General features: G+C 39.7%; 2 protein-coding genes across 8 annotated transcripts in view; one reads left to right on the top strand and one right to left on the bottom strand.

The window, feature by feature from the left end:
* Positions 1-16673, top strand: part of EPS8 (epidermal growth factor receptor pathway substrate 8) — a 126170-nt gene extending 109497 nt beyond the window's left edge. For all 7 annotated transcript variants that reach the window (XM_041398671.1, XM_041398677.1, XM_041398674.1 and 4 more), the window contains 4 exons: positions 7245-7482; positions 11057-11237; positions 12630-12759; positions 15595-16673. In XM_041398671.1, the coding sequence (XP_041254605.1) occupies positions 7245-7482; positions 11057-11237; positions 12630-12759; positions 15595-15708 (663 nt within the window). In that variant the 3' untranslated portion in view covers positions 15709-16673. The remainder of the gene's footprint in view (positions 1-7244; positions 7483-11056; positions 11238-12629; positions 12760-15594) is intronic.
* A 4925-nt stretch (positions 16674-21598) lies between these two features.
* The window catches only part of PTPRO (protein tyrosine phosphatase receptor type O), a 145738-nt gene continuing 140654 nt past the window's right edge, over positions 21599-26682 (bottom strand). Inside the window, exons 25-27 of the mRNA XM_041398668.1 lie at positions 25838-25973; positions 23899-24019; positions 21599-22964 (exon numbers count right to left, since the gene is read on the bottom strand). Coding sequence (XP_041254602.1) covers positions 23915-24019; positions 25838-25973 — 241 coding nt within the window. The 3' untranslated portion in view covers positions 21599-22964; positions 23899-23914. The remainder of the gene's footprint in view (positions 22965-23898; positions 24020-25837; positions 25974-26682) is intronic.

Genomic DNA, 26682 nt, shown 5'->3' with positions numbered 1-26682 from the left:
TAGTGGATTCATATGCATTTATTTTAATTGCAAATATCCTTTGTGAATTGATAGCTGTTGATGCCAAAGAAGGAGTTTGAATTATTTAAGGTAGGGTCATCTTTGTTTTTCCTAGAAGAGTGAGCACTAGCTTTTCCTTTTATTTTCTGTCTTTGTGTGTCTCTATCCCAGTCCTGAATTTATTTAATTATTGTAATTTTTGAGTCATAAGGAGGTATATTTGCTTTTGAATTCACAAAGCAGATATTTTTCAATTACTATGTCTGTGCATCAATAGCACTCTATTATCCTGACCTCATTTTAATTTTCTTTCTTTCATGTAGTGGTGTGGAATTAATATTTTTCTTGTTTTGATTTCTTTTATATGTTGAACAGAATTAGAGAGAATTACTGTTAAAAAATTCTTACATCAGCACAATTATCCACTCAAGTAACGCTATATAGGATAAAGTTATAATATGTATTTTAGACAAAATTTAAGGGGGTTGGAGGCTAGTAAAATAAGTTGTTATATTTTCTAAGACTTCTTTCTTTCCTTCCTCTTTTTTTTTTCTAATGATCTTGAAAGTTTAGGCAAACAAGTTTGAATTAAGCAGAAATCCAAGGCCAGCCTCTAAATCAGAATTTAAACCAAACTTCTGTTGAAGCTTGAGGTTTAATAATTTAATCTAATCTTATTTGTTGTGTCTGCACCTTCCAGCTGATGACTAAAAACCAAGAAATGCCACAGTATTTTGCAAAATAATGTAGTGGACCTGCCTTGATCTTGGTGGGCTTGAATCAGACCATTTCTGAGCTTTCCTGTCCCAAATTGTTTGCCTGTAACATCTTGGCTCGTTCTGCATTGGTTGTGGATTTGCCTGTGTGCGAAGTGAAGCATGCATCTAGAGTGCTGTGGGTTTTTTCTTTCTCCCTGTGCATGTTATTTTGTGTGTTTGGAATTTGCCACCAAGTCCTGAGCAGGCTGAGTACAGTTTTGAGTAGAGGTTCTCAGATTATTCTTCTGTAATGCACTGCAGGGTTGGAAGTTTTCTGTTTGAAATAATGACAAGACATGGCATATAATAAAACTTTCCACAAAGCATTCTCCATGGACCTATGAAAATTAGGGTCAGGGAACACCACTTAAGATAAGTTTGTTACTTTGCCCTCTGGCAGGTTACATATAATAAAACAATCATTTCCACAAAGCATTCTCCATGGACCTATGAAAATTAGGGTCAGGGAACACCACTTAAGTTTGTTACTTTGCCCTCTGGTAGGTTCTTCTACAGCTTGATCATATTCAAATGTGAGCTCAAAATACTGTGAAATTATTTATGAATATAATAAACTGCACAGGATAAATGAAGTCTTTACCAAGACATGTCAGTAAAGCTGTTTAAACTCAGTGGTGATTATTATAATTTTAGCACTCCTGAGCACTCTCATTTGTCTGTTTTCCTGTGATGGACACGTGGCTCATTTGGGAAGTGTTAGCACACCTCCATTTATTTTTACAACAGCACCATGAGACATTGCAGCTGTTTCAGAGAGAACTGGGACCTTGAAGGGGTGAATGCTTTGCCCAAAGTCACACAGGAGGACTTGTGGCTAGAGCAGGAAATCCAAGTGGTTCCTATCAGCACTTTTGCCAGACCCTGCACAGGAGCAGTGCCTGGTGCTGGGCAGCTTTTGCTGCTCTCCCAAGTCATCTTCAGCTTTTAAAAAACTGCTTTCACAGTGGCCTGGCTGCTGTGGCCAGCTGCAGATAAGTGTTATGAGCAAGGGCAGTGTCTTCCTTTGCAGACTAATAACCTTCAGTGCACTGCTCACCTTAATCACCTTAAAGGGTGTTCATAGGTTGTTAGGAAGAATTAGGGATTCCATTGAAAAAGAGGATTTTTTTTCACTTGATTATGCTACAGATGCCCCTTCCCTGAGAGATGGATACCTCATTATCACAATTATCCTCAGAGCTGTAAAGGTATTTTTAGCTCTCACTCTGTCCCCCTGCCTAGTGACCTCTAAGGCCATGCATTACTTTAAATCCCGATTTTTCATTCAATTGCTTTCAGGATCCAGGAACCAAAAAGTCACTTGAGAGCACTGAGGTGATACTTGCAGGACATTGCCAGCAATACCCCAGTTATTTAATTATCTTTGTGAGTCAGAGCCTGTAACACTGTTTGTCTTCTGGTCGGTTGAATTAGTTCCAGGAAAAAGTATTTTTGCTTGTTGGGTACTCTTGTACTTTTAGGAGAGCATTTTGCCGAATTCTTCTATTTTCTACTGTTGTTAATTATTGTTTATCAGAGTTTTCTGGGGTGTTGCTCATTTAATCTGTTTATTTTATTGTGAGCCATCACTGGTATTTCACTATCCTATTATATAAGAACATAAAGAGTTTCCCAAGCACTCTGATTTCTTATTTTGTAAAAGTATTGCTAGTGAGCCTATGAAATAATTCATCATAGTGTTTCCTATTTTCTGTGCATTTTGTTGACTTTGCTTTAATGCTCTTGAAAATGAAGTCTGAAGAACATAATTAGGATAGAATTGTGTATCTTGGTGGGTGTGTTAATTAATCTCCTGACACCCTTTTGGAGGTGAGACAATTATATTGTCAGTGATGTGTACAAAATCCTTAGGCAGAGAGTAAATGTTTAATAAGGTGAGGTTTTTCTTTTTTTTCTTTATTTTTGTTCTTTTTTTTTCTTCTTTGAAAATAGGGACTAATCTTAGCTAATAACAATTTGAATAAGTAAATTCTGTCTAAATTTCCTGTCAATTCAATAAAATCACAAATTGGTGTACCCTGCAAAGAACAGCTTAGGGATTTTAATGGGATTTTAGTAGTCAGCTGTTTGCACAACAGCTGAACCCACCAAAGTAAACTCTGGCAAAAACCCTGCTTGAAATTTTCTCTTCCTGCTTGAAATTTTCTCTTCCAGTCTTGGGTACCTCACTGGCCCTTTTGGCTGAGGATGAGTGGTTGGTTCTCTCTTGTCCCTTCAGTGGAGTCCCAGGAAAGGATCCAAGCCACAGAGCTGTTGACAGAACGGAGGCTGGATGCTCTGCAGCCCTCTTGGTGTGCTCCTGTCACTGTGCAAACAGGAATGTGGCACTCAAATGTTCAGAAAGAGAGTAAACTGAAAGCTCTGTGCCTGTGTTAACTTAATGAGAACATTTCCCAGCACTAACACTGGTTTTGGTTGTTTCCAATGCCTCTTTGTCTGCTTTTCCTGTAGTTTGAATATGTATATTCCCTTTTTTTGATGCCAAAATATATTTGAAAATATATTGTTCCCATTCTTTTACACTGATCAAGAATTCGGGTTGGATCCATTCGCATTTTTACCCAAACTTATTATTTTGCTTCCATTAAAAATAGATTGAATCATACCTAATCTTGTTTTTTTTCACCAGATGCAGCCTGTAGCGTGTTGAAAACAGCTTTGGGACTTATATTTTGCTTCCATTAAAAATAGATTGAATCATACCTAATCTTGTTTTTTTCACCAGATGCCGCCTGTAGCATGTTGAAAACAGCTTTGGGACTTAATTTTTTTCCTGTAAAAACAAAGATTTTTCTGGCAAGAAATAAGAAAACAAAATTTAGTCCCAGTTAGCTTTTATGATATATCCAGATTTTTAATGAGTATGTGTGTACCATCACCATTCCAAGCAGTTTAAAGCATTTGTTCCAATTGATGGGAACTGAGGTGATCAGAGGGATGAAACACCTCTCCTGTGTGGAAAGGCAGAGAGAGTTGGGATCATTCAGCTCTGGGGAGACTTTCCAAAGGCCTGTCAGTGCCTAGAGGGAGCCAGCAAGAGAGCTGGAGAGGCACTTTTACAAGGGCATGGAGTGACAGAACAGGGCAAAATGGCTTTAATCTTAACGAGGGCAGGTTTAGATTGGATATTGGGAAGAAATTCTTTACTGTGAGGGTGGTGTGGCCCTGGCACAGGTTGCCCAGAGAAGCTGTGGATGCCCCATCCCTGGAAGAGTTCAAGGGCAGGCTGGATGGGGGTTTGAGCAATCTGGGATAGTGGAAGGTGTCTCTGCCCATGGCAGGGGGCTGGAATTAGATGGAACCATCTCAACATAACCCTCCCAACACAAGCCCTTCTATGAGCAGCACCTCTGTGTCATTTGCTGAGCTAGACAACGTGTCTTGAGCTCAAAAAATTAAACACTTTCTTAATACCTGTTGTGACTTAACTCATTTTTCTCCAGTTACAACTGTTATTTACATTCACCTGATGGTCTTTAATCCTTTGGCACTCTTTTCCTTGGTTTTTGTTTTCTGTTAAGCCTGTTTCTGTCTGGGTAGGTGCTCTGAAAAGAGCTGATTGCTCATATGGCATCACATGTGTATGTTTTGTAGTCAGCATTCTGTTCCCTATTCAAAATAAGAATATTAAAATAACTCACTATTAGTTTCCTAGTGATTAAGAAGAGGTAATTACTAAGACTGATGTTCCTTTAGTTTAAATTGCTAATGTGTATGAAATTTCAGGAGTGATGTGTGAGACAGTTGCTTTTCACCTTTCTAACAATACTATTTGATGTGATTTACTCCATTTTCCTCACAGCAATTACTGGGAGAGCTCTCAGAGGTAACTGAATTACTCTTCTGATATTGAATCTCAAAATTTCCCCTTTTGGACTATGCAGTCACCAAATTCCATAGTGCATGCTTCTTTTTATAGCAATGAATAGAAGTGATGGGATGAATGTGTGGATGTCCTCAAAAGATCTGGAGTTAAAAAAAGAAACGTTAAATGGGATTCAAATATATAATTGAGTTTTGGGCACTGTTTAGCAAAAATGCAAAGTGTATTTTAATGTGGTTGCACTTGTAAATTTAGAGTTTGAGTGATGCTTCCAGATTAATTTTTGTTTTCACTGCAGCGAGTTGTTTTGATGAGGCTGATGATTGCAGTGCAACATGTTTTTGCAGCTCCTCCAGTAACATCCTCTGAAAGTTACATGGAGTTTTTAGCTCTCTCTTTTTCTGGATTATGATTGTGGCAGTGTGCAGTGAATGTCTTGGCTTGTAACAAATCCTCTCTATCATGAAAAAGTTTTACTTTTTCTTTGTGTTTTTTTAAGGTCAAAACCCACACATGAAAAAGGTACATTATGGGGATAACAGCCTAATAATTGGAATCTGTGAACAAGATAAAAATATCGTTGGAACCTTTTAGTAGCTGTGAAATTTTAAAATTCTTTGACAAGATTTTGAGTCTATCACAGTACATCTACATATAATGAATTATGGTATATTTGCTTTACACCTAGTGGGGGACTCTCTTTCCACCAAAGGGCATGTTTCATAAATATATTTATTCTGCTTGTTCACTTTTATATTATGCATTTCACTTTCCTTGACAATTATAGAAGCATTCATTTTCTTAACACTGAAGCAGTAAAATACAGAAAAGTCAATTGTTACTATTTTTTTAATCTCCCCACATTGCACAAAGCAGTTCAGATGGAGGCCTTCGAAGAACTAAATGCTGAGATAGAAGCAAATGAACAAAAAAAACCTTTTATTGGAGATGTTTTGCAGGGATATATGTCTGATTTGGTAGCTGACTATTATGGTTTAAGGGAAAAATCATCCAAGGGAACTAAGGCTAGTTTCTCAGGCTTAATTGGTTGGATGGAGAAGACAATGGGATAATGATTTAGTAGCTGACTATTATGGTTTAAGGGAAAAAATCATCCAAGGGAACTAAAGCTTGTTTCTCAGGCTTAATTGGTTGGCTGGAGAAGAAAAAGGGATACATTTTCTGCTGGTGTAAATGGGTATTGCTGAAATGGTTTACACTCACTAATAAATGCCTTGTCCACTGAGCTGGGGATTCCTGTACAAGGGCAGTTGCTGACATTTAAGGAAAGTTTGATTGTTGTCAGGGCGGTGATCTGCTGCTCAAATTCTGACATATGGCTCCTGCAAATATTTCCCTGCTTGATCTGCTATAAAGCCCTCTGCCTCCAAGGGGATAGGGAAAGGTATTTCAGGAAGGAGCAATGAATCTGGAGAATGCATTCATCTCTCTTCATACCAAAGTAAGCAGACTTCTCATGACTACGAGATGAGGCATCCTTATTGAGCAAACAAACTTTAATATTGAACCTTCAAGCCGTGTTAGCCCAAAATTGTGGAGAGGGAACACTTAAACAGTGAGATATGGAGTTTGAACTGCCTGAGAGAAAGGGGTAGCATAGGTGGCTTATGGATTTGTCTGTCTTTATGATTGCTCTGGGAAAATGCAGGTGTTCTTACGTAGCTGGTCCCCTTCTAAAGGCAAAGGAGAAATAACTTCTCAAAGTTTTTCTTGAGACACCTGCTAATAAGTTATTAGCAGCAAGATAACTTACATGTTAATTGCATGAAGTGGAGGGAGAAAGAAAGAACAGCCGTTTTCCAAGAATTGTGCAATCTGGGGCTTGCTTTTAAATCAGATTATTGCCTTGAGATGGCTTGTAATGATCACGTCAATAGCTGAAAAGGCATAGATAGGAGGAGCAGGAGCCTCTTAAATGCTGTCTGCAGTTCAAGAAACAATGCATTATGCTATCCTCAGTGATATTTATAAGTTAAAACATTAGTTGAGTTTAGGTGTGGCTGGACGTGTTCATTTTTCAGTTTTTTTTGGGTTTTTTTTTAATAACATCTTTAAAATACACATTTTTTCACCGATGAAGTTCAATAAGTCAAAAGTATAGCTGAAAAGGCATAGATAGGAGGAGCAGGAGCCTCTTAAATGCTGTCTGCAGTTCAAGAAACAATGCATTATGCTATTCTCAGTGATATTTATAAGTTAAAACATTAGTTGAGTTTAGGTGTGGCTGGACATGTTCATTTTTCAGGATTTTTTTTTTTAATAACATCTCTAAAATACACATTTTTTCACTGATGAAGTTCAATAAGTCAAAAGATTTGAAAGGTGTTAAAAAGTGCCAGTTAATAGAAATTTGAGATTTAAAAACAACCTCATTGATAAAATTCATCTGCTTGAAGGAAAGAAAGGTGTTGCGGTGGGGTTTCCTTGCTGTGAGTCTTGTGTCCAGCAGAGAAACTGATGCCAAACTTTGACACCAGATCAACTTTTGGCAAACTTTGGAATGACACGTGGCAAGTGAGGTGCCTTTGTGGAATAAAAGACACCATTCAGTGCAAAGCCTGGGTTTGTCTGACATCTTGCCCAAATGTTGTTTCCTGACCGAGCCTCTCTGCCTCCTTCAGAAACAAAGGACGGACTACGTCGCGAAACAGCCCGAGCCGGCTCCCGCCACGCCCTCGCCGCCCCCCACGCCTGCTCCTGTCCCCGTGGCTGTCCCCCTGCCCCCCAGTGCCCCAGCTCCCATCCCAGTCCCCGTGCCCAAGGCGCCGGCCGCCGTCAGCCGCCAGAGCAGCACCTCCAGCGACAGCGGCGGCAGCGTGGCCCGCGACACCCAACGGCAGAAGCAGATCCCCGTGGATCGTAAGTTTGCCCTAAGATGGAAGATAAAAGGCTTTCCTCCCGTTCCTGGGTGTTTGGCTTAATTCTGAAGTACCTTAAAGTTGTGTTTCAGGTGGAAAAGATTGGTTTTAACCTTATGTTTAAAATACAGGTTTGCTATGGATGTGTGTTCTGGCCCTCGTTATAATTACCATAATGGTAATTGGGCAAAAACACTTTACACTTGCCCCATCCTAAATCACAGAATCACTAGGTTAGAAGAGACCTCAAAGATCATCGAGTCCAACCTATGCCCTAACACCTCAACTAAACCCTGGCCACATCCAAGCTTTGTTAAACACATCCAGGGACGGTGACCACCACCTCTCTGGGCAGACCATTCCAGAGCTTTATCACCCTTTCGGTAAAAAACATTTTTCTAACATCTAAACCAAATTTCCGATGTCTACGATCTCTAGTCAGTGGTTTTTAACACTGGGAATGCCCATGCTGATATGCTGGCTAATGCAGGTTTTCCACCTGAACTCACTGCCACATTACAACCTAAAATTATTTTAAAATCAGTTGCATTGTTTTCACACTTCAATTCATGATCATCCATATTTCTAGGTCGTTTACACCATTCTGAAACACAAATTCAGGGCTTCAAGAGCACTTGCAGGTCTGGTGATGCCCAGGAACCATGTTGTAATAGTTTTGTAGAGTTACTTTACAGTCAGGGCACCTTGGCTTGGTTAAAGCAGCAGCAACTGGCAGGCCATGGAGCAGACTTTGGTGTCCTTGTCCCAGGAGGACTCAGGAACATATTCCATACCTCCATAGCTGGAAAAACTTGGTAATGTGCATCCAACAGTGTGTGGGTGTTTTGAGAAGTTCTGATTAAGGCCACCTTAAAAATATGACAATTGAGGCATGCTGAGGCTGCTGCTGCTGACTGAAAAGCAGGAAGGGTTAGAAAAGCTTGTTTAGTCAGTAATTTCTCTCCTAAATGCATTTTAGACAATGTGATTGCTTGGCTTAGAAATAACTGAAACATGTAGGCAAGCATTTGCTACAGCTTTTAAAGTAATAGCTGTAAAAATAATGAGCTTTTTGTAGTTCAAGAGTTGACAGCTTTCCATACTCACTGCCTTACCAGCAAATCCTGCTTCCACCTAAGGTCAGAAACTGGCACTGAGCATAATCCTTTCTGGGGAAAGGCTTCTTTGCCCCCTGTTCCCAGTGGATAATCCTGTTGGTGGGGTCTGTGGTGACATTGCCTGGTGGAGGACAAGCTCCTGCCTAAGCTCTGAGCTCAGGAGGGCTCTGGGAGCTTTTCCTTATATTCACCTACGGGACTGTCTGGCTGGAAATCATAACTGAAGCACAGCCTGGCTGGAGGAACAGGCTTCACTGCTGCTTCCCAAAGAAAGAGTTGGTTACTTAATTAAAAGCAAACAAATTAAAAAAAAAATAAAAAAAAATGGAAAGTGAGTGTGATTTCCCCTCGCCACACATGCACAAAAATGATAATTTTATTTCTGTGGAAGGATTTTGATATAGCCTGGCTGTGTCCTTGAATCCATGATGACCTCTATCCATTCTAGATGGAAAATGAGAAGACCATCCTGGCTTCAGGTACAGGGCATGTGCAAGGTGTGAAGAGTTACTGTAGGGGCTGTGGGTCACACACAGCTCACCCAAGCCCAGTTAATGAGCTTCAGGCACCTCAAAACCCTCACAGAATAGTTCCTCTGCACAGGTGATGGGAAACCTGCTGGCCAAGTACCCACCTGAACCAGAGAACATGCCCCATGCCCTGCTTATTTCTGATAATGCATCTAAGAAGGGGAAAGATCTCTTACCTAACAGCTAAATGTTTGTCTCTTGGTTCAGTCTTGGTCTAGATTAAGCACAAGCCTTTCAAAATCTGTGTAAATAGAAGGAAGACAGCAATGTTCTGTGTCTCTTCCTGCTTGGGAGAACAGCGGGTGCAGGCTTTGATAACACTGCCTCAAGGCTTTCCTCACATAACCCCTGTCAGATCTGCACAAATCACTGAGCTCGTGTCCTTGGACTTCTGACTCACACTCAGGGTAGGGGGAGAGGAGAAAACCCTACACAACAGGGCCTGAATGCCTCAAATATTATAGTAGAGAGGCTTTTTTCGACTTTCAACCTGAGGCTATTTTGTAAAAGAGAAAAAGGAAATGGTTAAACCAACATTTTTTCTTCTTTCTGCTGTGGTGATTAAAGAAATAATCCTAGGGGCCTATGTAAAGCTTGCTTTTATTTGTTTAACTGGCTAGAGGTATTGATCCCTGGAGAGGTTTTTGAGAGAGACCCTGGAGAGATTCTGAGAGAATTTATAAAAGGAAAGTAGAAAAGGCAAAAATGTTTCTATCTTATAGGGGTTTTTTTCATATTGAAGTTGAGTTGTTTTCATCTGTTCCTAGCAGTGTAATGACTGAAAAGGAATAGGTTTTGCCATCTGAGTGCATTGAGAGGGTGGTGTAGTTACTGTTTGTGTATCAAAGTCAGAAGGTTGAATAAAGATCACTAAAAATATCTTGGCAAGGAAATCCTGAGAATTTTTGAGATAATTGGAGTTGTTTGTCAGAGGATTTTTATAGTTGTTCCAATGTTATGGCACAGAGAGTTTCACTGTGTGAAATCAGTATCTTCTCTGAGCCCAAAAGGTTATTTATACCTTATTGGATCCTACCTATTTTTGTGAAGTTATCCACAGAAATTTTTGTAGCAATTTTAAACAATTCTCTCTGTCATTATAAATGATCTTGTTGAAATGACTGAAAAGCATTTCAGTTTGTTGCCTGCTAATAAACAGCAACTGAACTAAATGTTTCAGACAAATGGGGGATAATGAATTCCTACAGTTTTGTTTTAAATGAAAAAATAAATAAACAACTCTTGCCCAATTCTTGAGTCTCTAGTGAGAGCAGCTAACCCTTTTTTTTAATTCCTTTTTAAATGCAAAGTGTGACAATGTTTCAGCTAAGCAGCCACTCCAGGCTTGGAGTGAATTCAAATTTCTCAAAACCCTGTCAAAAATGCAATTGCTCCAATAGCTCATTAGATGCAAGCTGATATATGTCAGCAGCTGTGAAATATTTTGCCTGTGTTGATTTGCACTAAAATGTTCAACTTGCAACTAAAGAACTGTTTGTGGAAAGTACTACCTTCCCACAGTGTGAGCTATCTTACAATCTTCCTGATCATTTTCTTGTTTTCATTTTTAAACCTTCAATTCTGTTTGAAAAAAGGCAGCCTATGACAATTGAAAAACCCTCCATTCACATTTTATTCTACAGCTTGGGTGCTGTCACACTGACCCGCCTCTCTGTGACATCCAGTCATCTCTCCTCTCTGGGCTCTTAGTTGAATTCTGTCTGGGGCTTTTTGTTTGGTTATTTTTGCTTTGTTTTGCAAAGGGAGGATTGGTAATATTGAAATATTCCATGGGGGAAAAGGAGAGTAATAATTTAGTCAGATCTAATGAATGATTTTTTTTAAAAAAAAAGTTTATGGTTTAAAGTGACGTAGAAGAAATGACAGGAGAATAACTCTTGTGAGATGCCTCTCTCTCTCTCTCCAGGCAGGAAATCCCAGATGGAGGAAGTGCAGGATGAACTTGTCCACAGGCTCACCATCGGCCGGAGCGCTGCCCAGAGGAAATTCCACGTGCCACGGCCAAACATCCCCGTGGTGAACATCACCTACGACTCCTCTCCCGAGGATGTGAAAGCCTGGCTGCAGTCCAAAGGATTCAACCCCGTGTAAGTCCCAGGACAAGTGCAGCAAAACTCCTTTAGATTGTTTTCCTGTCAGGATGTGGTCTCACCACTTTTTAAAATCAGGCATCTCCTGAAAATCAAGAGATGCCAGCTGCACTCTTAGAAAAATTAATTTGTTTTTACATATATATACACATATAATATATGTAAATATACATATAAAATATATAAATATATTTTATATATTTATATAAAATATAAATATATATGTGCATATACACATACATATATGTGTGTATATTTGTATATATGCATATATATACACATAAATATGTATATATACATAGATACTTATACACATATATGTGTATATATAGATATATATGTGTATATATACATATTTATGTGTATATATGGATATATATGTGTATATATACATATATACACAAACATATACATACACACATATATGCATCTATATATACACATATACATCTATATATGTGTCTTTTTATATATACATATATAAATATGATAAATATATTTTTATATATTTATATAAAATATATTTATATCTTTTTATATATCTATAAAGATAGAAATATATTTTATATAAATATATAAAAATAAAAATATAAATATATATGTGCATATACACATACATATATGTGTGTATATTTGTATATATATGTATATACACATAAATATGTATATATACATAGATACTTATATATACACTTATATATGTGTATATATACATATTTATGTGTATATATGGATATAAATGTGTATATATACATATATACACACACATATACATACACACATATATGCATCTATATATACACACATATATATACATCTATCTATATATGTCTTTTTATATATACACATATAAAAAGACACATATATAGATATATATATGTGTGTATAAGTGTACCTAATACATATAAAAAAATATATATCAGTGTGGTTACAGAGCTACAGAACCTCTATATATATTTTATATATATGGATTCTGTATATATGTATATGTGTATAAGTGTACTAATACATATATAAAAATATATATCAGTGTGGTTATAGAGCTACAGAATGTCTATAAATTTTATATAGATACATTCTGTAGATGTCTATGTGTACCTAACACATATATTAAAATATATGACAATGTGGTTATAGCGCCACAGAAGCTCTCTATATGATATATATATATATATATATATATATTCTGTACATAGTATATAACTATAGTGTATATATATTTTAGCCTCTATCAAAAAGTCTACTTATACACCCAATTGACTTCAATAGCCCTGCTGCACCAAGTTTGCTCTGAATTTAGTAGCCCCAGCCAAGGCAATGTGGGATGAAGGCAAACCTTGGCCAGTGTGGTTTTGCTGATTTGCTGTTTCTCCCCTTGGCGTATCCCAGGACTGTGAACAGCCTCGGTGTGCTGACAGGAGCTCAGCTTTTCTCCCTCAATAAAGAGGAACTCAGGACTGTTTGCCCAGAAGGGTCAAGAGTCTACAACCAAATCACGGTACAGAAATCTGCCTTGGAGGTATGGACAACTCTTCTCACTCATCTAATTTGGGTCACCAATTCTGAACCTCCTTCTGTGAGGAAGGTGAATTTTCCTCAGTTCCCATCACGCTGATAATCATTCTTTTCACCTGAGTTATTTGGTATTAATTCATTGGGACAGCATCCTCAAAACACCAGGTGAGATCTTCCCCACTTCTGAAGGGGTCCAGAAACATTAGAAACAGCACTCAAGTTTAAGAGGTTTTGTGGTGTAACCCAACTGCAAGAACACAAAATCAGCCAAAAAGAGCTTTGGGGGAAACAATGGGAGAGTAAAATGCCCCTTTTCCTGCTTCTTGCTTTGCCTGGTGCTTGGACAAACACATACTCCCAACAATTTTGGTGGTGATAAGTGAGTTTTGTTTTATCTTTCTAGAGGAGATTTGATTTATAGGGCATGAGAAATTGGTAGGGTGAGCCCACTGCTGTTTTCAGGTCAAACACTGGGGCACCTGCACTGAAGGGAAAACACACTGGACACTGCTAGCAGAGTTTCTGAGCCAAGGATTCTGTCTCTGTATTTATTGCTCTGCAGCACTTTGCTTTAATTAAAGAAGTGTTGTTTCTTAAACACCTTAAGCTTGTATCCAGAGCTGTGCTAAGGACAATTCTTGCTGATTTTAAACCAGTAAAACTGGAGATGCACCTACATTTTTTTAACTTGCTGTGGTTTTTTAACTTGCTGTGGCGAGTGGAGAAATGATCTAGATGTGAGATCAACCCAACTGAGAAGTTATATTCTCCACATCCTATTTAGAAGAAAATCTTGAAGAGGTTTAAATTGCTTTCCTCGCCTTAAGCTGGGAATGTCTCACTTGAATGATTTTAACCATTAACTACCAGGTATATTTTAAAAGACAGGCTCATGATGATGCATATTTTACACTTTACACGATCAGTGTGGATCAGAGAGCATAATTTTCTAACACTTAAAATTGTTTTATTCCCTTCTTCAAGCCCTATTTTCCAGTTAAAGGAAGGGAGAAATATTTCACCTTTACTCTTGGGAATAGAAATCACTACAGTCCAGAGCAATCCATCATTTCCTAGTGAAGATATATATTTCTATTCTTCAACTTTTTTTGCATGTCATCCATCTTGTTTCAGTGTCCTGAGATGGAAGTAGTTTTGCAGTGGAATTTGGTCTGAAAGCAGAGATGCTCTGGGTTGGAGGGGTCTTTTTTCCTCAATGCTCTGCTTGCCCCAGTTAGGCCTCACTATGCAGGAAACTCAAAAGTCCAAACTGGTCTAATAAATGCCCTACAAGAGTTAATTAGCAGCTACTTAGAGTCCAGCAAGTTTTATTTTGTTTTGTTTTATTTTGTTGGGGAAAAGGTAATTGAAATGTTTATTTCTGCCTCAGTTATTTGAGGCTGAGTTTCAGAATTTATGCAATCCCTGATGGCTTCAGCCTGTTTGCTGAATTATGTCATCAAACGAAGTTGAACCATCCTTTCTCTCCCTATAATAATATTACAACATAATGCATTTCAGGCTCATCAGTCCTGTTGTCATTGATGCTATCAGGAAGGCAAATTCTTTCAGCTTGGGCTGCTCAGTTATTCTCAGAAAAATATTTGTACTGACCTCTGATGAAGCTGGGCATCTGCTGATGTTTTTTTATGCATGACCTTAGTAATGGGTGCTGCAATTCTGTATCTGAAACCAAGAGGGCAAGGACAAGATCAATTTAGACAAGTAAAGCTGCTCCCTCAGTTTCAGAGTCACTTCTAGGCTCCCTGCCTTGTCCTTCCACTCTGGGAGGGGAAAGCAATGGTATTTTAAGTAGGAGGAGCACTGTAGTTAATTTACAACTTGTCTCACTCTTTGTGGCACCAGGTGCTGCATTTCAATGGATTTAATGGGCTTAATCTATATGAAATTTTATGAAATTATTAGGATGCATTTTCAGAGTTCACAATCAACTGCAGGATTTCCCCCTTAACAGTCCTGGGATTTGTTTTATAAATTTCAAAACCAGTTTCTGCTTCCTTATTCAGAGGGTATTTTGGAAGCTGATTTTGAAGTTTTGGATGTCATGTCATGGCCAGATTGTACAGAAGCATATATGCTCTTGGTTTGTAATCCCCTAGTTTTATTCACGCACACTTTGGGAAGTTCTGCTGTGATGAATAGATGTCCTGGCCTTGCTAATAATTTCATTTATGTTGAAAAAGCAGCTTGTTCAGGAGACCTGGTTTTCACTCTTAAAAGATTAAATAAAGCCTTGTCCTCACAATATTCCTCTGTTGCTAATATTGTAGTATGGTCCAATTTCTATGAGTGTGCTCTAAATTTGAAACCTGTGTTTCTGAGCTGCAAATGCCTCATGGTGAATGGTGTGAGATCCTGAGGCTGAATCCTTAATTAGGTCTTGCCTATACAATCCCATGTGCATGTGTGAGCTTTTAAACCCATCAAGGATTTATTTTCAGGTTTTTAATTTTTTAATTTTTAGGTTTTCCCAGGTTTTTAATTCTAAATATTATTGCCCCAATGTTTAAGTGTGGAATCCTAACAAACTTATTAAACTTAAACTCTGCTTTTACTGAAGGCATATTTTATGAACCCCCTAAATATCCAACACTTCCAGGGCCTCATGTGGGAATTATAGAAGCTCAGCAATGATGAAATATGTTTTTAATAGTCTGCAGATTTTTTTTTTTTCTGGTCTATATTTAAGGATAGAGTAAATACTTTTCTGTTGGATCTGCAAGGTGAGTTTGTTCAAACAACTGTCTTAACAAAATGCTGGCAGAGGAATTTCAGCACCTGTCAAAGCCACGAGTAAACTCTTCTCTTTTGTTTCTAGGCCAGCAGTGGTAGTTCAGAACTGCAAGAAATTATGAGAAGACGGCAAGAAAAAATCAGTGCAGCTGCCACAGATTCAGGCGTGGAGTCCTTTGATGAAGGAAGCAGCCACTAAAAGTGTGTCCTCTTTTCTTTAATTCCATTGTCCATAGCATTAAACCATCCAGCTTTGCTTTAGGAAGAAGTGAAGGGGAATGTCTTATTGTATTGTAAATATAACTAGCCAACATGAAGAAAATTTACAGTAGTGTTCAGAGAAGTACCTGCTGCTGGCTCCTCATCACGAGAAATGAACAGATGAGAAATGCAGAGGAGATTCCTGACAGGTGAAAATATTGGTACAAGATTCATTTACACCCAGAGATGGGTCTTGGCTTTATGGAATTAACATGACAGATAAATTGGAGCACGTCTTTGTTGGTGATTCATCTGAGGGAAGCTGAGCCAGCAATAAAAAAAGCATTTCAACCCTTCAGTAATAATAAGATTCTGAATCCCATCTCTTGCTGTAGTGTGCAATTATGTCCTTTTTGGCTCAGTCTTTCTTGTCAGGCATTTGGCTGCAGGATGTTTACTTAAGTTGTCGACTCCAGCAAATGTGGAGGAAATGTTTAGGGAATGAACAGCAGCCCAACATAGACTGAATCTTTCCTGCATCACTCCCAAGATGTTTTATTACTAATGATGCTGTTTATAGCAAAATAATATTCTGTACATTGATTTTATCCGTATTTCACCTGTGATGAACTATAATATTGCACAAGAAAGAGTAACTAGAAAATAGTATCACAACCCAGCTCAAAGAGGTGATGAGATCTGCTGTAGCCATGCAACAACTCACAGTATATTTTTCTTTAAAATATAATTGCATTTTTTTGTCTGCAACTTAACCCATCAAAAAGAACAGTGTATAATCTAGACTTCTCTGTGTGTCGATCCCAGATATCAGTTTTTCCTCGTGCAAAAAGCCTTCATAATTTCCTTTATAAATGTAATCTTTTGGAAAAGTGGATTCCTGAAGGTAAAACAGGTAAAAAAAAAAAAAAAAAAAAAAAAAAGAAAAAAAAAGAAAAGAAAAGAGAAACATCCCTTCCAGAAAATGCTATTTTTGGAGATGCAATGATTTTTGTCACAAAATGTTCTGTTTCACATGGTCATGTGATTTTATATATAATATATGTATTATATATAATATATAACATCACTTAATTTAGACAAATTTAATCATCTAGTTTGATTAAGTTTCATAGTGCCTTTTTCACATGAATCAGCTTAAAGTCTGCAATAAACAGTATTTCTTGTCTGTTAAATTATTGTATCTTTGCGGCTACAAAGACAGTATTGAAATAAGAAAGTAATCTTGATTTTTGCCATTAGTTTGCTTTTCCTCTGCATACAAGGGAAAAAAAAAATCTATTCGTTTTTCACAAATGAAAAATTAAAATCTTAATAAAGGTGTTAGTGCCATTTATTGTAAATGTCCTCGCAAACACTACTTCTGTGTGGTTGGTTGTGTGTCTATGTATGTTTTTACATTTGATATATATTCTTTATGCCTGTCTGCATAAACATGGCCTTATTCAGAAATGGGTCAAGAAGTGATAAATCCCATTACCTGAAAGTGCAGGAGGAGGAACCTTTTTAAAAGGTCTTTGAAACTCCTATTTAAAACTTAGAGTTCATGCCTTTTCTCATAGGAGGATGTCAGATTCTATAAAAAGCACTCTGGTGGTAACCTGTACCTCTGATAATTACCAAAATAGGAAGGCAAGATTTATCCTCTCTGCAGGCTTTTATTTCAGCATTCAGCACGTGGTTTGCTTTTGCCCAGAAAGAGTCACCAGCTCTGGGACCTCCCAGACTTTGTGAGGTTTGGCACTCTGAGCGTTGGTGGGGAAAACTCATGTCCCACCTCCAAGAGAAAAGAGGTGGCTTCACAACAGTTTGGAGGTTTTTTGGAGCTGGGTTTCTGTGGAGCTGGTGTTTGGAAAGTGCCAGACAAGTCTGAACGTGGTCAGTGTGCTCAGAGGCACCTTGGGAGATACCTTGGGGAGAAAAGAGGAAACTCCTTTCACACGCTGAAAAAGCAGAACCCTCTTGGGTGCTGCTGGGTTGGTTTGTGTCTTTTTTTCACAGTTCCTAAACTACTAATGAATTAACAACCAAGTGCTCCTTGAGTTGTCTTTACCCTTTAAACTCTGCTGAACTAACCTTTATGATTTCTGTGTTACAGTCTGGGAAATCTGAATGGTGTTGAGGCAAATATTTCCCCACCTGCTGGAATTTCCTGGGTGCTTTAAAGCACTGCAGGGAGCTTCACCCTTGTGCTGCTGTGCAGTTTTTGAATTTTTCTTTATTTTGCTGGCAGTCATAAGAAATCAGGAGGAGATCTCATTTGGGGTTCCTCAAATGAAAATGAAATGTTTTCTTCATGGTTAAAACCAGTAGTAAAATGCAGTGCTTCATTCAAAATGTTTTCTCTAGGATTTGAGCAGTGAGGCTTATTTTTTGCAATAATAATATTTTAGAAGGATGTGATATGTCTTTGAGAAGGAAACAAAGCATTTTTTTTAAATGCCAAAATCAGTGCCTTATTAGATGTTTGAGAAGTGGGAGTAATTTACTATTTTTCTGCCATCAATTTGCTTTTTTAACTGGATGGAGCGAGGGGTTTTTAGCAGCCTGTGTTCACTCAGCAGTTCCATGCTTTCAAAGCACAAACCTTTTAACATCAGCAAGGCACTTCTTCCCACTTCTTTAGGCTGCTGGTTCCCTTGGGACACCATGGGGAGAGCAAACCACTGTGAAACCACACAGAATTAATTCAGAAAGAACACTTCTAGCCAATATTGATGGGTGGAGCACTTTAGTTACCACCTAGAAATTCAAATGTTAAGCAGGGCTTTGCTCAGACAAACTGTGGTCTCTGGGATTTTATACAAACTTTCATTGCTCCAAAGCACTGAACTGTATAAAAATTGGTGTTTATTGTTTGTTAGGTTTTTGAGTGGCGTTGGGAAATAAGGGCATAAATCCATGACTGATATGTGCAGAAATAAATGGTTTATGAAGCAGTAGAGATTTCACATCCAAAATTATAAATGATAGTCTGAAATGTGCAGAGCTCTCAGTGTTTGTGAACTTCAGAATTTTGACAATTTAAGGGAACAAAACAAAGAATCCATGAGTTTCTGTAAGATGTAAATTCTTTCTAATTATGAAACCTGTAAGTCACAGCATTTTTATTTTAATGTGGTAGTGAAGGCATTTTGAGTTTTCAGGTCACAGACAGAAGCAAGCTATGGCTTGAATACCAGACCCTGTTCAAGCAGGAATGACCACTGATTTTCCTGCATTTCAAGCATAAAGGAAACACAATCATGAATGGGAACTCAACTTTCTGGCCAAATTACCCTTTCATAGGAGCCAAGTTTTTCTACTATGTTGAGTCTGGTGTCTAAACCAGCCCTGTTTAAGGTTCTGATGCATCAAAAGTATTTGAGGGAATACTTTTGAGATCAATCTCCCACCTCTACATAAAAGCACCAACATTATATAGAAGTGCAAATGAGAGGGAATCTGTATTGGTTCTGTATTTAAAATTTCACAGACTTTAAATTTTTACTGTAGCTATGTCAACTTTTTGCTAATAAGTGCCTTGGCATGGCTTTATCTATTTTTTTAAATTATTTTTTCAGTTTCTGAGTTGCTTAGAAAGTATTTAGAGGCCAAAGTTGCAACCTAAGTTTTAAGACCAAAAATGAGAATCAGGATATGAGTCTCTGCTTCTACTCCTTGGTAATATTTGCAGATTAAGAAGAGATGAGTCAAATAGTGAGCCTTCCTAGAAGATTCCTAGTCCCAACTGGTGCCTGTCACAGCAGCAGCAAAGCTCAACCCACCCTGCTCACACCCATGTCAAGAGCACTAACAACATTATTCTCTCACAGGAAATGGCTGAAATAACAGCTTCAGCCTGCCTCAATGAAAATACAGTTTTGACACAAGCCTTTAAAAATTAGAAGTGAGAGGCAGGTGGTGTGACATGTTAAAGGAGGGAGGGAAGGGCCATTTTAGAGCATAAGATGATGATGTTCATTATTTGACAGGGGAAATTCATCCTAGCTTGGTGTAAAAAACAAAACAAAAACAACAACAACAACAACAACAACAACAAAAAACCAAAAACCCAAAAAATAAACAAGTTGGTGGAAAAAACCCAAAACATTAAACTGAAGTAAAGCACAAGTAAGGCTTCCTGGCCTGTTCTTAATCTTTTGGTGAGGTTTGAAGAAAAGACTTCTGAAGACCCAGGGCTCACTGCACAGGATATGCTTGGAGAGGCCACACTTCCCCACAGACTTCTTGCCACTTCTAAGTACTTAATTTTACCTCTTTTTTTGCTTCCATGGCAGCACACACAGCATGAGCCAAGGAGAAAACCTGCCCTGGTTGCAGATAATGTTCACTCACAGCACAGAGCTGTTCTTACACACAGTTGGGTCAGCAGATGCTGGAAGAGCAGCAGATCAATAAAGAGCATCAATAGTGTCAGCAGAGCTTTGGACACAAAGCCCATAATTCCAAATATCTATTACCAAACCTGAAGCTTCAGACATCTTTACAGCTGTGATGACTTCAGGGTTTTACTTTAGCAGATGCTGGAAAAAATATTAGCATGAACATTGTTCTTCTGGACTTACACTGAAGGTGTATGATGAGGTAAAGCCAAAATTGTGCTGTGTCAATTCAGACTAAAAGGACCTGCATGAGTTTTCTGAACCACAGTGGCTTCCACGCTCATTTATTGCTTTACTCATGTCTTGAATGCTGGGAGAGGTGGTTTCCATTGCCATCCCACATGCCCACTGACACAGTTTTGCATACTGAGTGGGGTAGGAAAAGGTATTATTCTGATGGAGTTTTCATTGGAATTGACTTTGTGATTAAGAAGCTGTTAAAGGAAAAACAGGCACCTGCTGCTGTGCAAATGGAAAAATTTCTGACACGCATTCAAAACCGTCTAGTAAATTCAGGCTGCTCAGTGTCCTTTGCAACAATGTGATTTTGGCATCTTTGCAGCAGTTTTGGACCCTGTCAGGTTCAGCCAAGCTCCTGTTACAGCACCCTGTGACACTTTGTGGGCACAGTGAATGATTTAACTTTGCTCTGTGACACAGAATGAGTATTGGGTCAATGGGCAGTGGCCAGCAGGAGGGAGGAGACAGTAGATGAGAAAGAACATTTGTGGGTTGTTTTTTTTTTTCCCCAGCTAGTTGTCCAGAGGGATATGAACACATTTTCTGAGTAAGCATGTAATGAAAATCTGAAATGCATTTTTTTAAAAAAAAAAAGCATGGAGGCAAGGTCTAAATGGTCAAGTGCTCATTTATAATTCTGTTTTCTGTTCAGTTTAGGCCAGACAGCTCTTTGCTGTTCCTACTGGAATGGCAGGCCCTCAGGCTGAGGCACACAGTGAAATGAGGGGGAAATGTGCACCATTGGAGCCTTTTTTGTCACCAACTGGCTCCCTGGAACAAGGGGCTCTCCCCTTCTGCATCCACCTTGTGCTTGGAGAAGCAGCATCCCTGCTCCAGGACTGGGATTAGTGGGAGCAGTGGAAGTAGCATTAGGAAACAGAAGGGAGGGGAAATACACATCACACCCATTTAGTAATCACCTGTTAATTCCTGTTTAGTACCCCTCACAAGGACCTGTTTTATCTGGGAATTATGTTAAGTTTTGCATAACATAACAGTTTTAAAGAAGTTTTCCACTGTAACCAATGCCACAATGAAGTAGTTATCAAAGAAGTACGCACCTATTTACCTGCCAGTGGAATAACTTTGGAAGAAAAAAAGAAAATCAGCTGAAGGAGATGATCAGGCTCCTGAGGGCAGCTGAGCTGCTGCCCTACACCCGGGTGCCCTGCCAGGTGATAGCAGAGTCAGGGTGAAATAAATAAATATTTTGCTGTTTTTCTGACAGTGACTTCTCCACAGGTAAGCAATCCAGTGTGTTTACTTTCAGTTCAAGTCTGCTTTGTTTACATTGAGCACCATTGCTGCTAACTTCCAATGAGGTGACACAAAGCAACAGGTTACAAAAATGCCATCAAACATCCATTCTGACAGCATCCATGTCACAATACACAATGATGTACCGGCATTATACAAAGACCCCAAAAAAAGAAAATATATATAGCTAATTATTTTGACTAGAACTGAAATGGACAGCAAAAAGAAAAGAGCCCCCCTCCCTGCCCCCAAAGGCCCTGCAGGAATCCATACTGACATTTTGGCAGCCTTGTAGCAACAAATTGAAAATCAGCCCTTCACATGCCAAAACCTTGTATTTGTAACATTGTAAATTCCTGGTTCAGGAAAAATTGTCTATTAAAGCACTTTTTGGTTTTTTTTTTTTCTTTCCACCCCTCCAACCTGAACCAGCTTCATGTTTTCACACAGGGTTAATAATTACTAAAAAATAATACACGAGTGAGGGGTATAGGCACCATAGACTGCTCAGACAGTTAAATGCTATATATGCTAAGATATCCCAGCTGGAAACCCAGCTGCCCTGTGATTAGATCCATCTGAAAGAAGAGCCTGACCAGTGGCATTACTGAAAAAAAGGTTGGCAAAAAGAGCAATCCCTCTGCTGAATTAGTGGCAGCCCAACCAAGGGCCAAGCCCACCCCTTGTCTCAGCTGCACAGCTCGGATTTCTGCTCGTCAGTCCATTCCTGGGGTCTCGTGCTTCCCCCGGGCCCCACGTCCATCAGTGCTGTAAGGGAACAGTCAAATCCATGGCCCCAGAAACCCCCCCGCCCTCCCAGCCCCTTTTCACAATCTCCAGGTTTCTTCATGTATGTTCATGCCTCGCTATTCACTAATGAGGTATTATTAGATACTAACAATGCCTGCTCTCCTAGGGACAGACCAGTGACACATGAAGAAAGCTCTCCAGTCAACCATTAAAAAAATATTGCACTTACTTTCAACCTTAAGCCCAACCTGCACAGAAAAAAAAAATAAAATATTATGAAAGAAATTAAGCAAAAGTACCAAACAAAACCCCAACACTCTGGAGCAATCTGTCTTATGCACATGTAGTGTCTTTTCCTTCATGTTGTTTAGCTGAATTTGGTCCAGTATTTAAAAAAAATGTCCAGAAATTAAACAGTTCAAAAGACACCGCAGGCTCGTTAAGGCTTTGTCTCCCCAGTGCTTCAGAAAGGTAAAAGTTTCTTTCCCTCATTGTCCACGCACTGCAGAGCAGTGGTCTCTTGTGGCACAGCACCTGCCCCTTCAAACCATCAACAGAAAATAAATCAGAAGCAAGGGAAGATGGGTGTGCTTCGTGGTCTCACCTGCAACCAAACAAACAGAATGCTTTAGAGAGAAGAAAAGGGAATAAATACAGTTTTTCGGATTTGTTTTACTGACCCTCCACTCAGAGTGGGACTGCAGGTCACCAGTACAAGGTGCTGGGACCCAGATTAGACAGCAACCCTAAACCCAGGGGACAGTGAGGCAAACTGGGGTTTCTTTACAGGCAGGGGGATGATAAATACACCCAGGGGTTAATAAACACACATGACACACAGCAGACAGGGCTGGAGGTGCTGCCCTCTGCACAGCTCTCCACCAGCTGCTAGGAAAGCAGTTTGTGTCAAAGCCTGCAGCTTCCTGCTCCACCCAAAATGAGTGTTAAGGTTGTGGCTGGGTTCTTGCTGCCACCTAATGAACCAGAGCAGTGACACACGTCCCCACGGCTTGTCCTCGTGGTCACAGCCACTTCTTTAGCTTAGGTCAGTGGGAGAGTGAGACCAACATTTCACTTATGCTACTGGTGGTACCACTTTGAGAGCCTGCTGGTTCTCTGCTGCTATGATTTTAAATTTAGGAAAACATTTCCCACCCTTTCATGTCAGAGTTTTTGGTTACCAACTCACCCTCCAGCAGAGCATCCCCAGGCCCCTGCTGGCCACGGTAACCTGGCAAAATCCTTGTTTGAGAACAACTGGAGATATTGAAGTTCTCCCTCCCTTTAAGCTTCACAAGGCATGTCAGGACAAGTGGCAGGGTTAGATGGCTCATCAGGAGTTTGGATTCTCTTTTTCTTTAAACATGAATGAGCCCATATATTCTTACAGTGCTGTGGAAAGGCTAGTGGGTTATTCACTGTGAGAGGCTAGATGGGTTTTTTCCCCTCATTTTCCATGTGAACAGGGAAGAGGAATAAGAAAAGCTCCAAAGTGCCAGCAGGGATGTGAGGCACAGGGCCAGGCCTGCCTGACTTACCACCTGTGACTCTGAACTAGGACTTGCTGACGTTCTCATATATGACATCACTGATGCAGAACTGCTGCTTCTTCTTCTGCCACATCAGCTGCACACACTGGTGAATAAAAATGTACTGCTCCTAGAAGGAAAGACCAAATAAGAGGGCATTTTTTGCACCCCAGAAAGCACGACAAAAACACAGTTTGTTCATAGGAACAGCCTGCACAGCTCCACGTCTCCCAGCTCAGCCCCTCACAGTGCACAGGGAGTTATCATCTGCCAAAATAATAGCCCACAATTGTTACAGATAGCAGAAGGGGGAGCATGAAATCCACCTGACACCATAATCACTTATTAATAACGTGAATGATGGCAGAAGAGTTGAATCTGAGTCGGTCTACTTTAAGTTGCCTAAAAATAAATCAATTCCAATAAAGGTATCTGAATGCTTCATGAACAACAAATTGCACCCATACCACATATGCACCTGAAATATTTTAAAGAGGTTCAGGTTCCTCAGTGTTTGACTTCTTTATCAATAAGAAGAAAACCCCCATTTTGTTCACAGAGCAGTTAATTTGGAGAGTCTGGTTTCAATTCAGGGTATTCCCCATTCTAAAGCCCTTTTTGGGCCCATGCCATTTGTTTTTTTTTAAACTGCTCATTGAGACACTGCCAAGTTTCCAGCATACCAGACAATGTGAACTCAGGTGAGCTGTCAGGGGTTTCATATTTTGTAAGGAAAAACTGTTTGGTGGCCTCTGTGGCTGAGTGTCAGTGTCACTTGGGGAGTCTGAGGCCAGGCTTGGCCACTGCCTGTAGCAGCAGGAGCTCAGTAACTGCCCCTAACATCAGCTCCAGGCATGCAATGAGGATCTACATGGAAAAAAAAAAAAAAATTTAAAGAAAAAAAAACACCTAGAAAAACCCACATCACCTCTGGAGTGGTAGCAGTTGCAGCTGAAATCAACCATCAGGATTTTTTCCCTCTGGTGGAAAGGATCTGCCTTTTGATTAATAGAGTGAATTGTGATGAAAAGTGGCATTTTGATAGGAATGATCCACTGCACAGTGAAAATTACTTTTTTTTTCTTTTTTTTTTTTTTTTTTTCATTTCCAGATCCTAGTTGTTGTCACTGCAGGTTTTCTTCCTCCTTTCCTCTCACTGCTACAAGTTTTTTATTTGCTCTCAATTCAACAAACTTTGGGAATAAACAATCTACCTTGAAAACAGTGATGGTGGCACTTCCAGCAGCATGGAGGTTGCTCATTTATACTGTGTGTCTAACCACTGAAGAGTACAACAGGCATGAAATATGAAATCTTTCCCTCATTACCAGGAGAACTGGGAAGGTTTAGATGCATAAAACTTTTGCTTTGAAGAATGAGTTTATGATTTTTTATTTTTTTTTACCCCAGTATATATTGTCTATATATTTTTGTCTTGAAAAAAGAGTTACCCAGTAGATATTTGGGTAGGGAGAGGGGCAAGGAGGGTGTCTGGCAGACTCACAATCCTTTTGCCTGTTTTGCTTGTTTGAAATTCCATTGTGTGATGAGCTGGATGATACCAGCATGACACTTGAACAAGGCTGCCTGATACTGATATCATTTCATGAGCCATTAATCCCCTCAGCAAGCCCAGCTCTTTACAGATTGGCTTGAAAATTTCATACGTTAATCTCTTCTAATGCATTGTTTGCATATTCATTTCACAGAAGGTGAGAAATATAACTCATCTCCTCTGGCAGACAGTGAGATTGCAGATATATCATCAAACCCACCTATGCAGCAGATTAATAACATGGCAATATCACAATGAAGATGAAATCTTGGTTACATTGATTCACAGTGATTTTATCAAGTGTTTGAAGGAACAAGAGTCGTGAGCATGCTGAGGATGGGTATGAAATGGGCACCACAATGCTGTCACAGCGCTGAAGTGAACAGACCTTACCTCTGTCTGCACCATGGACATTCTGTAGGACCTCATGTCCGACACCAGGCCCAAAATATCCACGAACTCATGGTCACGGATGTGCTGCAGGAGCCGGTCCAGGGCTATGAACGTCCCCGTCCGTCCCACGCCAGCGCTGCAACACACACAGACATGCAGCTCGTGCAAGGGGACACAGTGGCACTGCAAAAGGCAGGAGTCCTGCAGCTGTGACTGTCAGATAGAACTGATCTGAGGCCAGGCAGGCTGGTTATCTGTGGGATTTAGTGGTACACAACCCGTTGTTTGGGCAGAGTGGATGCACTCACACACAAAGAATTTGCACACACAGCCTCACCCATCCTTAGCTCCCTGCTCTTCCTGCTGTCACTGCTCCCCTCACAGACTTCATGAGACCCCTGCAACTCCAGGGGCTGGAATCAGAGATACAGAGACCTGCTCAGGAGCAATGGATGCCCAGGGAGAGTGGGGGTCACACCTGCAGGACTCAGTTCCACTGCTCTCCACACTGCAAAGCTCTTGGGTCGCAAAGGCGCTGAACTACTGCAGTTTGTCCTCAAAGGACAAACCCCCAGTGATGCCTTGAGAAGGCTGACCTAGAGCAGAGGCTGGATGGAATTACAGAATAAAGCAGGGATTGATTCAAAGGATCTCCTCCATGGATGCACCTTGGGCAGCACCAGAGCCCAGCCAGGGCTGCACCCAAGATGAACCCAAATGGTCCCAAAATGCACGAGCGCTCACGGGGTCTCTCCCTGGGATCAGCTCTGCTCCATGTGCACATTGCAGTTCAGTGTCCAATTCCAGCTCAGCCCCTGCACTCCCATCCTGCTTGTTTTTCTCTC

This window comes from Onychostruthus taczanowskii, unplaced genomic scaffold (genome assembly GCF_017590055.1).
Source record: "Onychostruthus taczanowskii isolate IOZ18803 unplaced genomic scaffold, ASM1759005v1 scaffold15, whole genome shotgun sequence".
Taxonomy (NCBI): domain Eukaryota; kingdom Metazoa; phylum Chordata; class Aves; order Passeriformes; family Passeridae; genus Onychostruthus; species Onychostruthus taczanowskii.
Note: the sequence above shows the minus strand (reverse complement) of the source record. Positions and strands in the feature narration are given on the sequence as shown.